The sequence below is a fragment of the Micrasema longulum genome, unplaced genomic scaffold (assembly GCF_059751315.1).
Source record: "Micrasema longulum isolate JH-2025_06_02 unplaced genomic scaffold, ASM5975131v1 h1tg001290l, whole genome shotgun sequence".
NCBI classification, from domain to species: domain Eukaryota; kingdom Metazoa; phylum Arthropoda; class Insecta; order Trichoptera; family Brachycentridae; genus Micrasema; species Micrasema longulum.
In genome coordinates this window covers 288365-303868 of record NW_028278477.1, presented here as the reverse complement: position 1 = coordinate 303868, position 15504 = coordinate 288365, and the positions used below count along the sequence as shown (strand labels likewise).

The window sequence follows — 15504 nt, the reverse complement described above, 5'->3', positions numbered from 1 at the left end:
TTACAGGTTTTTGAATGGTTCTAGTTCCCATAATAAACTATTTATTAAAAAAATATATAAAAAATCTCTAGCGCCATAATCCAGGTAGAAAATACAGGAGTACGTATGTAAGAAGAAAAGTCAGACTGCGTTTCCTCTTGAGATAAAATATTATTAAGTATATTTACAAATTTAGCTTTATAATTATTTTACGTAACTATAGAAACAGGATCGGTTTTCTTAAAATAAAACCATTGATCTATTAACACACATAATTCATCTAAGCCCTCTAAAATTATGACACTTAACTCATGCCCAACGCGTATTTAGTCGTTCTTTAACCGCCTGCCGGGTTTTGAGGTGAGCTTGATATTTAATTCGAACTAAAAAGCCCGATTGTGTTTTGGAAGCGTGTAAAAACCGTGCGGATAAACGAAAAAAAGATGATGTAACTTTTCATTTATAAGTAGTATACATAACTTAAAATAATAAATATTTGAATTTAGAACTAATTTTATAAATGTCAAAATCTGCTCTTTTTGTCAACCAACAGGGGTGCATTTGATGTTGGAATACGATTTTAAAAAATGTATTGAATGTCAGTTAATGTTTAGTTATAACCAAAAATCTAGTAAAAAGAAATAAATGTGCAGAATCAACAAGAAATAATCCGATGGGGATCCACAAAAAAAGAATATTGTCGAATGCAGCCCCGTGGGTCGATGAATAAAACATGTACGCTCCTAACTTGTTTTTCTACTTAATACATTTAAGATTTTAAGAGCTATAAATATGCTCATGGCAAACATCTACATTTCGCTGAAAACCGCACGTAGATCGGTCCAGTAGTTATTCAGTCCATCGAGGACACACAAACGAACATCATTTTATATATATATAGATGATAATGACGTGTTAAAATTAAAGGCCCGAATATTGCGATTCCGATGGATGTTTACAAAATGCATTGAAAATAATACATATTAGGTACAGACAAGTACATTCGCCGCAAATCATTCAGCAGGAAGCTGGTCATCTTGTAGACTGGAAGAAAGCTTGGCAACCATCTCGAATACAAAAATCCATCACAAAATATTACAATATCATTGCGGAAAAGAAAGAGACAGAGGGCCGTTTAGAAAAGTCACATGGGTTGTTTCGAACATAATAATAATAATATTTTCGTTTCATCTTACGTTATCAAATCTACATGGAAGGCACCAGCTCAGGGATAGTGAAATATTGCAGCATTAAACCACAATTTAAACAAATATATCACGTCGACCCTGCCAGGAATCGAACCCAGGACCTCAAGAATGTTGGGCGAATTCACCAACCACTGTACTACGTGGCCGACTTACTCCCATCCGATTTCCCCTTTTCAGGATTTTTTCCTGAGAGTAGCAAGTCGAAAACTCATCCAGTATTTTGGTTCTATTTCACACGCAGAACTGTGTTCTTCATCCGCCTGGACGCGGAAACGCAAAAAAGTAAACAATATACTACATGACCCTAACAAGACATTTTCTTTTTTTATATTGCCTCTTCTATTTTCCTTCCTCGAGTCGCTGATACTTGTACATAATTAAGGGCAAGTGAGGCTCGTATTCAAGATGGCTGGGATGCTTTTACTTACCTTAGACAATTATCTAATTACAATTAAAATATATCGCAATACATATATTAAAGTCTGTTTTAGGAATCCGAAACGCGTGAAAAAAAATACTGCGATACAGTGTAATTTTTACATATTTTAATGAACAACTGAATTCCAAAAACAAACTTTCAAGACAAACAAACATAATTGTATTAATCGCTTCAAAAAAATATTAGACATGTCAAATCTAACCGCAATATTGATATGCAAACGCTAGCTAACATACATAATTGATAAAAACAAAGAAATGAATTAATATAATAACTAATAAATGGGAAGTTAATTAATGCAATGCCTAAATGCAGTCAGATTAAATAATTGTCAATGTCAACTTTGAAGTAATCATACATCATCTTCAAGATAGGTTCTTTGGACTGAGGAATTTTCTTCTCGAATAGTAGTTACTAAAATTAACAAGAAATCTTTGAAGGCGTAGCATATTTTCTCTTGAACTATTCATTTATGGAGTTATCGAAGTGTATAATATAAATCCCCCACTGTATAAACCATTAAACATTTTAATTCCTGGTTCCGTGGTTGAAGTACTGTTAAGTTTTCGCTTTATCCTTAAAAGCGCTATCAATTAATAATATGCGACAGTACAAAACAAACTATAAGAATTGAAATGAATTATTCAAAAATATATATTCATGCATCTGACAGTAATGCAATCAATGAAAACTATTTACACTTGATCAAGCTAATATTATATTGAATTTGATGAAATCGTAAAAAAAAAAGCTTTTAGTACGAGCGGACAACAAAGACATGTTATCAGGGGAGATTATGTTTTGGCCTAGCGTGAATGAAAAAGAACTCGATTCGGGGATATTAGGATTACATCCTTTCTAAAAATCTACTAGTCGCATTCTAGGACGAAAAGAAAGTATTCTCCGTATCGATTTTCATCATAGTTTCGAAAAAAAATCGGCGCGCGGAAGAGGAGTGATGGACTTACCTCGTACTTGCAGTTGGCCACTCGCAGCCAGGCCTCTAACTTGAGGCAGTAAGGAGACAGCGAAGGTAGCACGGGAGTCCTAGGGAACAGGTACAGGTACACGACGTCTGTCTCGAAGTTCGCCTTGTGCACGGTTACTTTGGGTGGAGAAGGCTCGGCGACTTTAGCGGCGGTCGCGTCTTCGGCGGCAGCGGGCTCTTCCGCGGCAGGCTCCGCTGGGGGCTCTTCCTTCATCTCCTTTTCCGGCACGTTGTTTACAACTTCTGTTGCCATTGTCTCTGATGGACACTTTCAGTAACAAGTAATCGGTACAAGTGTTCGACGGCGAGCGCGAACCGAAAGAACGTCAAGTCACAAAAGACGCTAACTCAACTATGCCGGTTGCCGGTCGCTCGCGCTTGGCCGGGGAGCGTCGCTCGTAGCGCTGCGCTGTGACGTCACGAACTCGTTGCTTAGCAACCGCCACACCCAAGGACGACGAATGTTGCTACCATACAATTAATGCTTATAAAAAAATAGTTTAAAAGATTTTACGGGAAAAAATGTTTTTTTTAAATTTCACAACACATATTTTTCTTTTTATAGGTGTTTCGTCTTATTAAAAAATGTAAATGTTTTCCTATTTTATGTATGAGAGTCTAATGCCTATCAGAGGCTGAAAGCAATAACAAGGCAAAAACAAATTTTTCAGTTTGTGCAATTCTACAATTGAATCACAACTCTCATTTATTGAAAATCTTGTTTTGCTACATTTCCTCCTAGTGGGATATATAAACATTACCGAATGGAGCAAGGGCACCGTTTTTGACCATTTAAAAATTCCACCACTAATACAATAATAATATACATAGCATTGGTTTTTAATTGCCGCCAGTTGCAAAATAAAAATCCAAAAAAGATTTTTTTCTCAATTGGTCTGAGTGATGTGGTGTATTTGTATTTTTAACAAACTTCAATATCCCCCTTTCTCTTTCCCGCCTGTTGACAAGAGCCTTTAAAATAGAAGCTTAGCCGAAATTCCTAAAAAAATATTTTAAAATCTACATAAGTCACATACATACTTATTTTTGAGGGTTAGGATGAGTGTGAAACAAGACAAAATTATTTTGATGGTAATGTTTTTTTTAAGCGTTTTATTATTACTATTTGTGGACACCTGACCACTTTTTACCTTCTTGTGGCCACGTTAGTCCACAAGTTTTAGCCATTATATTAAAGAAAGGTATATTACAATTAAGGGAAAATAAAAATATGTATTTGTAGGGAGTTTAAATCAATATTTTGATTAATATCCATAATTATCCAAACCATAACACGAGAATTGGAGAAGTTCTAATTGCAGTTAAATTTGAGATATTTAACTTAGTGGTAATTATTTGCGTCAACACTAATCAGTACCTGATGGGTACTATCAAGTCATTTAAAATCACCATTAGTGTTGGTACATGAAGGCAAGGAAGTCTTATTCAGGCCAATCCATGAACTATGAAATATTATGGTCATTGACATTTCCAATTCTTAAATAATTTTTACATTGCCCTTATTATGCACCACTTTTGCAAGAGCAGATGAAAGGGCTTGGGAAGCTACGCTTAAAAGGACACCTCCCGATTTTGCAGAGTTTCCTCGTAGTTTTGCTAAAAGAAAAATTAGAAGTAGGACTCCGCAACTCTGTAACGAAGGTTATTTGAACGAAACCACAGAACAAATAATATTATTTTCTTATATTTTTGATGCCAACGGATGAGTTTGGAACTCACACAAATCCCCATGGGTCATGGCGGGTTTATGAGCTGCTTGAGGTATTATATTACGAAAATGGCGCTATATAAGTTATCCATAATTAAATGGCACCGTTTTAAACTTTCTGAGAACAACTGCTGTCCACATGATAATGAAACACCTCAAGATGTTCTCCACTTGTTGATGCATCACCCCCTTTTCAGCATCGAAAGACATAAACTGAAGGCGCGATGGAAAAGCGTTAGTGAGGATCTAAGTAACAATGATTTATCACAAGAGGTAGTAATAAGGGCAATAAACGATAACAGGACACAAAATGCCGTGATCTCTTCAAGTGAAATGAAAGGTCTACTGATGTCTATCAGTAGTCCGGCTTCTGTTGAATGAATTTTCCGTGGTTTTGGTAAATGCGGAGAACTTTGTTTAAAGGTCCAAAGCTGAAATTCCCTTCCTATCCTAACACTTCTTAGATATAGATAGCCAGGAAATAAAGTCCTGTGAAAAATGTGAAATATAAACCTTGTAGATTATAAGCAAGGTCAATAATACTGCAACTCACATTTAAAAAAATAAAAAACACAATTATTATTAAACTAGCCAGAGTGAAGGGGGGGGATTTGAATCTCCCATAGACCGATATTGATTCGATAACTCGAGTATTATTGAAGCCATTTGCCCTTTATTTTTTGTAATCATAAATATAACAGACAGATAAATTTTCCTGTTTTAGTTTTTAAAGTTTCAAATCGTTTAATATTAAAACAAAAATAGACCCAATTAACGCAAGGGTCGATTTCGCTTTATGAGCATTAGCATTCGGCAAACTAACAAAAATAAATAAACACTTTAAACTTTTTATTCTCTTGACAAGTATATACAAGTAGGCGCTAGGTTCATTTAGCATACCCATTCGGATCATGTGTAATTTTTGGATGCTTTGTGGGGAAAAGGTTAAGAATAAAAATTACATTTCATAGACATCCCTATTTTATTGAAAATGACATAAAGAAAAATAATGCTGTCAGATTTCTCCTGCAGAGTTCTATCATCTAAATCTCATTTAGAAAATTGTTCTTCTTCTTCTCCTGATGTTTCCGATTCCAAGACTAGAAACTACATTTTTTTTTACTGTTCGATATTCATTTTGTTGTTTTTCTCATGTGAATTTTATTTTGTTTGCTTTTATACTAATCATTTTTTTAAATAAAAAAATAAACATTTGCTTTCTTATGATTTCATCATCATCATTTCCTTTCCCATAGGGCACTGCATTGGTACACCAATTGCAGTGTATCTTAATCATTTTTTGTTCTGTGAATGTAAGATGATCAGTCTTACGCTTCAGGTACCAGTCCAGGGACAATGAAATATTCTAGCGTAAAAACACCCTTTTAAATAAATATTTCATGTCGACCATGTCATGAATCGAACCCGAGACCTCTGGCATGGTAGGCAAACGTGCTGACCATTACGCCACGAGGCCGACTTATTATTTATGTCTTATATCTTAAGATTTACACAAATATTTCAATTTTGGGGGCCATTTTCAATAAGTTGTAAAAAACTCATTACTAGAAAATGCCCAAGCCAAACAAAGTTGTGGTAGAAGAGGAGTTTAAACCTCGGACCTTTGATTCGTGAATCCAGAATACTAAGAACACAACCTGATTCCTGTTTTTCTTTTGCCATCGTTATATTTTTCCATACCTACATCTGATGTTAAATTGCAGGCAGAATTTTTTTCTTAAAAAAAAATAAATAATAGGGTTTTTATAATTTACCCGAATATTTTAACTTTGGTGACCATTTTCAACAAGTTGTAAATAACTCACTATTAGGAAACAGAAATAAAGTTGGGGTAGAGTGGGATTCGAAGCTCTGACCTCTGATCCGTGAGTCCACAACACTAGCCACTGGACCACAACCGGATTATATAATTATTTTTTTTACCAAATGGTTCAATAGGATGCTGGGCCAGCAAATCAAAGTACTGGGGATTATCTCCCCAATCGAACGGGGGATCCTATGGTAACACAAGCAACATTATCAGAGAAAGAGGTTTGCGCAAATACTGCCCATTGTCATATCGCAAATCGGTTTAAAAAACTCTGCCATTTATGCCCTCTTGATGTAAATGCCATTTAAACTTTGTAGATGCTACTGTAAAGTGGGTTGCTTGTTCTCTTCCCATGCTTGAGGTCCCAGGTTCGATTCCTGGCATAGTGAAATATTTGTTTTAGAAGTGATTCTACACTGCAATATTTAATTGTCCCTGGGCTAACTCAAGTGTAAAACTGATCACATTTACCTTAATTTGTTAGATCACAACAAAAATGATTTTTAAAAAGCTGCAATTTGGAGTACCGATGCAGTGCTAAGTGCACCACTGGGTGCATAGAAATTATAGATATAGAGATAGATGCGATAGAAAATAATGACTCAAAAATTTCTAAGGAAATAATACGACTTGAAAAAAAAATCCGAAGGAAAACAGGTACCACTAATAAAAATGATAGTCGTGTGGTCCATAAATGGATAGCTAAAGGGACTGAAAAAGGAAATTGAGGTATGTGTCTCATCTGTCAGAGAATAATTACATATTTGCGTTGAAATTCTTTTTTAATTTTTTTATTATTATGACTAAAATTACATTGTAATTGATGCGAGAGATACATAAAAATAAAAGAATACATTTGACACTCCGAAACATGCATATGGGCCAGTGGCTCCATCCATAAAAAAGTATTTGAAAAATATCTGTCTTTAATTGAATTTTTATACTTAAAAAAAATGCACTGTATTCTATTATTGAATATGATAAAATAAAAGTAATCCATCCACACACCTGAAACTGTTTTAAAGACCGAGGGTCTTCCTACCGGTTTGACTCATACTTCAAACAATATGAATTCAAAATTCTATAAGGTGTCATACCATGAGATTTTATTTATTTATTTGCAGACTTATTTAGTTCATTTAACAATGGTAAATACATTTCTTTATGATATATAAGGTATAATTGAAATAAAATACGACTTAAGAAAATTAAATCTAGGACAAAAAATTAAATAATAATCACTACCTCAAGACAAGATCTGGTCTATCTCAGTGATTGTTTAAATTGATACAGAAAGACATGCACCAAAAAAGTCCAGATCTGTTCTCGAGTTTACAATGCAACACAATCAGGACATTGGTGCATGCAAGCCATAGTTTGTACTGTGCTGATCAAGGAACAGCGCATTATTATTTCGCAACCGGCGGATCCGAACATTGAACACCACTTGTTCCAGTAATGATTGTACATCAATTAAGGCATTTAGTAAATTAAACACAAATATGGAGTAAATTTTTTTTCTACATTTTTGTAGACTTGAAATTTTTAACATTGCCTCCATTTCTCTGAGGTGTAGTCTTCCCTCTTGAGGCCAATCATTCATGCTACTTTTCTTAGCAGACGATGTTCCACCGATTCAATACGATTTATCCGGCCTACATAGAAAGAAGACCAGATCACAGAGGCATATTCTAAAAGAGGACAAACAAGTGAGCAATTTAGTGCTTTAACTGTGAACATATTAGTAAAGTCACTAGATGTTCTGCTAACAAAATCAAAGATTTAGGGACTTATTAATCACAGTATCAATATATTCCTTAAAGGTAAGTTTACAGTGCAGGATAACTCCGGGGTCCTTGATAAACTTGACTACATCTAAATTAATATTTTAAATTTTGTAATCAAAGGAGATAAGTTTTTTAACTCTATAAAAATACATTATTTTACATTTTTAATATTTAGTTCTAGGTTGCTGACTTTGCACCACATATTAAAAGAATCAATATCTGACTGAAGCAGCAAACAGTTATTTGTACTTTGAATTATTTAAAGAATTTTATTGTCATCCGCATAGAGCCAAAAACGAATAGAGGGGAATATATTCGTTACATCGTTAATAAACAAATTAAAAAGAAGGGGTGCCAGATGGGCACCCTGATGTAACATCAATACTGGCTGATAAACAGTTTCCAATTCTAACCTTCTGCTGTCTTCCACTCAGATAAGATTCTACGAATATCAATAACGGGTCTCTTAATCCAAGAGCATGTAATTCGGCAATAAGAATTTTATGGTCAACTTTATCAAATGCCTTTGCTAAGTCTGAGTAGAGAACATTAACTTGCTCAAGTGCTTTAATAGTATGTGAATATCCCAGGAAATTTGAGGTAGTTAGATAATTTTAAGTTATTGAAGATTCAAATAATTTAGGGATGGGAGATATTATAGATATTGGTCTATTAGAGCATACATCAGATTTATTTCCCAATTTAAATATAGGTTTATATACGACATCTTCCAAATATTAGGAAATAAACCTGATAAATTAATTAGCATAAATATTGGTTTGACAAGAGTAAAGCTGCAATTTTTAAACTATATTTCTAAAATACCATCAGGTCCGATGGTTTACTTACTGGTTAGTTTATTCATATAATGTGATATTTCAGTTAGTGATATTTTTGCATGTGTTTAAGTCAACTGTATTAATATAATTAAAAGTAATTTTAACAATGTTTTGAGTATATCCAAATGCTTGCAGACTAGCTGGATTTTCTCCCTAGGGAGTTGTTCATATTTAAATTTGTTGCAACAGAGGGAAAATACTTTTAAGAAGGAAATATGGGAGTCTTTACACAGTGTGTAAAGTGGCCACTTAAACCAGCCAATGACAGGTCATAAACCCTGTAAATGCCTAGACTACCATATTCCCTTCTCAAAAGTATTTTCCCTCTTTGTTGCAACAAATTTAAAAGTATTTTTTATTAAAATGAACAGATAAAAAGGAAGTTGTAAAAAGTTTTGTCATATCAGCACTATTGGTTACACACACATCAAATACTAGAAGGCAAATCATGGTAGCTACACGAAATATACTAGAAGGCAAATCATGGTAGCTACGTTTTTGAGCAACAAATTACCAAAGCTTTTTTGGATTGTCCCTCAGCATCTGTTCTGTAGTTTCTACTAAAGTCCTGTAGCAATTTTTACTTTCAGTTTATGCATTTTTCTAAATTGAGATTTTTAAAATAAAACACAAGATTACTAGTTAATTTGTATGATTTATGATATTTGATCTTTTCAAAAATTAAGCATTTTAAATATGGACTGATCCATATTGGAAATTTGGGCTAAACAAATTTAGATTTATGAATAAAAATTTTAATTGCTTTTCTTACATATTGTTTAAAGTTGGCAACACATTCATTAATGTTATTGTGAGAAAGAAGTATAGTGCAATCACAAGACGCAAAGTAATTGTTTCATCCTCATAGTTACCACTATCAAACATATGGTAAACGGATTCATTATGTATGAGTGAATCAAGATTTAAAGAATGGAAAACATTTATATTGAGAGGCGGGTGGTATTTGTCAATAGACAGAAAAAGAACGTTGGATTCAGTAGCACTAGTGTCAGAAAACTATTCCTAACAAAAAAATCACAAAAAGTACAATTTGTGTTATTATTTGAGTATTACATATTCATGAACGCAAATGCATATTATGAGTCAAATTTTATTTAATTGAATTTGAGACATACGAAATTAATAATGAACCATTTGCAGCTCTGTACATTCACCAATTGGATGCTGAAGGAACTCACAGTTTATTCTGAAAGTTTAAAGAATGATTCCATCTTCAGCGATGAGGCACATTTTCATCTCAATGGATTTGTTAAATAAGCAGAACTGTTACATTTAAGTATCTGAAAATCCAAGAGAGATTGTCAATAAACTTTTTTCTTTAGGGCTTTTTGAAAGCATAAGTCTATGCTAATATGCCAGCAATAATTGCAGACCTAAAGAACGAGATAATCAGGCATATTGGTGAGATAGAGCGGCAATCATGTCAAAAGGAAAATTTCAACAAAAGAATGGTGTCATGCTATTGTGATATTGTGTTCCATACATTACTGCCATGTAATTTATACTGATATAAATAAATAAACTTGGAAATTTCTAAACTATTTGAGATTTATTAAAAGAAAACAAATTGTACATCTTTTATTGACACACCTCTTTAAATAGCTATTATAATTTAATTTTACTGCTTACACAGTTATTGGAATTGTAGGAAAGGCTTGTGTCCAAAGAATGTATATGTTATTAAAACATATAATTTCTAAACTTAGGGTGAGCTTATAATAGCTAGGCCAACTGTCGTAAATGAACTTAATAAAAATATGGAAAAAAAGGAAGACGAGGAGTTCGAGGTTTTCTTAAATTTCATTTTATTTATTTATTCATTCAAAATTACACTCGTTTAAATATTAATGAACTTATTAAGGCATTTTAGGCTGTGCCCGTGTTAAGCCATAATAATTAACAATAAAAAATACATAGTAAAATTGATTAAATTATAATGACATGAAATGCAATAGAATAACAATCCAGAAAACAAGGTATAAATAATAAAATTCCAAAGGCAATGTAAAAAAAAAATCAGATATATATATATTGAATTATAAATTATACAAATTTTGATTCATACATAATCAAATATACAAAATGATAGTTTCATTGAAATAAATGAAAAAATATATACAAAAACATAATTGAATGATAATTGAGATATGGTTTCAGACGTTGAAAAAAAAAATTGTGCTCCTCAAATGAAATAAATATAATTTATGTATTTCTATTTAAATGATTATTTAAATGTTTATTTCCGAACAAAGTAACGTTTCAGAAATTGATAACACTTTTGTCAACAATCTTTCGTTTCATTTATCACTAGTTCACATGCAATGGAGTGAGCAAGAAAGACAACATCTGCCAACATGAAAATCATGCAGTGGTTATAAACTCTTTCTTACTTGAAAATAAAAACAAATCTATTTGAAAAATTGGAGAGGCGCATTGATTTGATAATTTTTTTTTTGAACAAAATTATTATCGATATTAATAAAAATACATATTTAGTTTTATTCCACTTTTATTTATAAATTTTTACCAGTGCCGACATCGTCAAACTGGTGGGAGACTAAACAAATTTCTTTGTGATATACAAGTGCAAGCAGGGGTTGTAAATCATGATTTTATATAATTATGGAAATAAAAGAGTTTGAATTAAAATCATTTAATTATAAGGTTCAAAAAATTACTTTACAATTACAAATAAAAGTGGAATAAAACTATATACGTGTTTTTATTATTATAATTAAAATGCAGTTCCACCAAGAAATGTCAGTAGAAAAACTCAATATACATTATTATCTTAATTTTTTGTTGATTATGGGGCAGGTGCCTTTTTTCGCTAGCTTTTAACTGTTTATATTATTTACCTGAGAATGTGAAAACTATTTTCAAATATTAATTGTTATTGTTTTATATCATCTGTAGTTTGCATATTTTTGTACTCGAATCATTTTTATGGCGGCAAGAAAATAAATTATAATTTCTCATTATTTTTAACATATTGAGTTTTTCAGTTTTCAATATTACAGTACAGTCTAATCTGAACCTGCTATAGACCGAATAATGTTTTTAGGGTTAGTGACTTTTGCCTGAATGGCGACAATTTAAGAAAGTGCTCAATTACAGATTTTCAAATATCAATACATAATATATATACCTACTATGCCTAATAACATGTTTATATCACTGTTAAATAAGTAAAAAATCTTATTGATGAAGAATACATAAAGAGTTCATTTTATTTCGTAGGTAATCCAAGAATTCATTAAACCAAACCAGATCAGTATTTAATTGTTCGGATTATAGAGATTTTAAGCAAGGATCATAAAAATACTGTCCCTGTGCAAAGTTGTATGTATTGCTGAAAGATAAAGATATTTTTAAGAAACTAATAAACGATCACACACGAGGAGGAGAGATGTCAACACACAATGGAATCTTTTGCTCAGAGATAAACATGTGCCAAGGGTACAAGGGTAAGACACATATAATTTCTTGGAATATTATTACCGTATAAGTTAATTGTGCTGAGAATTACAATTAAGAATGTTCCGGTCACATTTATAATGTTTTTAAGATTTTTCATTGGTACTAATAAATATTTTGGTTAGTATTCAGTATTTTATATTCCATTTGTGGTTTCATATCAGTTAAGTTCAAAATTATTTTAACATTCAAACAATGTTCAATAAACATAGATTTTGTAGACAAGCTAGAGACAGTGATGATGTAGATATTGGCAAAAATAAATTTACTTTTAAAATTCACACGGTACTAATAATAGAAACATTGACAGTGATAAAAGTGATAAACAAAATTTCTTCCCAAAAAAGGAGACTCCAAGTTATCAACAGTGATGAAGAAGATGAACATGTGCCATTAGTGCAAAATAGATGAGTAGTTGACGATGAAAGGGAAATGGATAAATTCAAGGTGGAAGAAAATAAACGCTATTATATTGTGAAACCTGCGAAAATAAACCCAGATTTCACATTGGGGATTGTCAAGTAAAATACCATGACAAAATAGTTTTAATAATACATTTTCATGTCTATTCTATTCCTTACATACCTATTTTAACAATCATAATAAAAAATAAAATAATATATACTTTTATAAATTTCATTATATTTCAATGCAAATGTTCTTTCTTTTTAAAAATGTTCGAGTTGGCGATATGCACAAAACAAAAACCTTTGAGTGAAAGGGGTTAACAAATCTACTACTTCCATTAATGCATGCTAAAAAAAAAAAAAAAACAACATTTCTTCGTAGATGTTACAATGTAATTATAATTAATTAAGTAACTGATTAGTATTTGTTTTTTTTACACTTTTGCTACATTATCCGAGAGTTATAATTTTGTGATTTTATAAGCAGCGAAATTCATGCGCGGAAATTGCAGGTATTTTAAACGGCAATATAACAAAAAAGAAATTGTTTGATTTATGACGGGGGTTCCCTGCAAAATGTGGCTCTCCTTAGGATGCTATTAAGATTATTTTAGAGGATAATAATTATATTAGTATAAATAATTTGTTTAGTATGAATGTCTACCCTGACTGAATTGAACCGAGGCCTCATTCATGGTAGCATACAAGCGAACCACTTCACCATGAGCAGGACAAAACTTAATAGTTTCCCTTTTTGAAAAAATCATTCGTCTGTATAAAACCAGTAACTATTGTAGGGAACCAAATGAATTATGTAATAAAAGTTTCTTTTTTGAAAATAATTTCTATGACTGATGGGCACGTGCGATAAAATGTTCTAGAATTTATTTCAATTTAGGGGATTATGATGTCGACAACAATCTGGTTAGAATTTTCTCCCCAGATTAACGACAACGGTATATCACTGTATAGCAGTTTAAGGGTTAATAAAAAATATTCTCGGGATCTGAACAAACATTTGATTTTCTAGCAACTTCACCTTTTAAGAAAATGAAAAACAAATTATGATCCTTAAATTTCTTTCCTTTCCTATTCAATACATGTAATCTATAACATTCTGTACATACACACTAGATGAATTAAAAATATTATCTATAACACATAAACCTAAAATGGTAAAATTAATATTATTGATCGTAGACTACAATGAGAAACAAAAAAAATAAATCTTTAAATGATTAATAATTCATTACAGGTAGAAAGTAGTAAATTAAAAATAATAATTTGATATTTGCTTACTTAATTATGAGTATGATGGTGTAACAAAAAAGAATACATAATATTTTATTTGTTGAAATTAAATTTTAAAAATGTGTTTTGTCTACTGCTTCAAGTATTGTGGTATTGTTTTTAATTTATTATTTTGCAGTAAGAGATGTTTAGAGTAGCACTTATTTAAGAAGTCTTTATCGTACTGGAAACAATCTACTATCATAATATCTCAGCTATATTATCAATACAGTCCATCGGTAAATAATTCATTACATTATTAAATATCTACAATTAATAAAAAAATTATACATAATTACATAAATACTTCTGATTAAAGTAAATAAGTCTGTTAGAATTATACTATTATATAAACACAATATTTTATTATTTATATCTACCCTATATATGTAAATATAAAATGATAATCCATTAGTGTAAATAAAAGTTGAGATTATTTGTAAATAATAAAAGCTTTAATTCTAATTATTTATCTTTCTATACCTCTGGTGCCCAGTGCATAGAATTTGTACACACATCGCAGTGTTTCTTAATTATTATTTACAAAAAGTACAGATAATCAGTCTGAAGCTTCACATGCCAGACAACGTAGGCTATATCAATAATTATTGTGGTAAAACATAATTTATTCACTATATTATTAATTAGTAAATTGAACACTAAAGTATATAATATATATAAATGTGTGTATTGGAATTATATTGTGTTTTGCTCTACAATTTCACATTTATGAGGCTATCATTATTATCAATCTAACTGCAAAAGTATTTGATAATCCAAAGGCAATAATTTACTCCTTGTCTTTTGTGTTTAGGTGTAACACCTTTTTATATTGCACCCATGTGTTGAGTGTTATTTTAATGTCATTTTTAAAAAATAAAACTGCTTTAAACTTATATTAAATAAGTCGTCGTATGGTTTGCCACAACGTCGATCTGCCACTAGGAATAATTTTATATGGTATAAACAGTTCGGGAGTTGTGGTATTTACTCATTCAACGTATTGTGTGGTGATAATACGTCTAAATCTGAGTTTCAATGCTCCGTGTGCTCTGTCTGGCATTTCAACTCTGATAAGTATATGGGATATTCCATACTACACATGCCGTCTATGGTAAGTCAACAAAAATAATATGTCAGTTTTACTAAAAATCCAGATCTAAGAGGTCACTAATTTAGGTTGCGAACCTAAAAAAACAGATAACTAGTTAACTAACATGTGGGACCATGAGAAAAATTGGAGAGGCACAATTCAAAAAATAAAAAAGTAGGAAGTGGAAGCCAAATTGACAAACGAATATTAGCCTTGAAATGGTGTGACAAAATTTTTATTATTATGTTGATAATAATGCACAATGACTCCATGGAGCCAACATGAAAACTTCATTATTGCTCTACCCTATAATTAAGCCAAAATGCATAAAAGATTAACTAAAAAAAGTGTAACTATCAACATTACAGTTACACCTGACGATGGGTATTCAGAATACCTTAAACTAGTTGTGTTAT

The 15504-nt window shown here is 31.5% G+C and overlaps 1 protein-coding gene across 2 annotated transcripts in view; it reads right to left on the bottom strand.

The window, feature by feature from the left end:
• Nucleotides 1–3070, bottom strand: part of fax (failed axon connections) — a 63635-nt gene extending 60565 nt beyond the window's left edge. The window contains exon 1 of one of the 2 annotated variants that reach the window (XM_088234796.1): nucleotides 2595–3070. In XM_088234796.1, the coding sequence (XP_088090922.1) occupies nucleotides 2595–2867 (273 nt within the window). In that variant the 5' untranslated portion in view covers nucleotides 2868–3070. The remainder of the gene's footprint in view (nucleotides 1–2594) is intronic. The other variant, XM_088234797.1, reaches the window with a different exon arrangement.
• Nucleotides 3071–15504: the final 12434 nt, after the last annotated feature.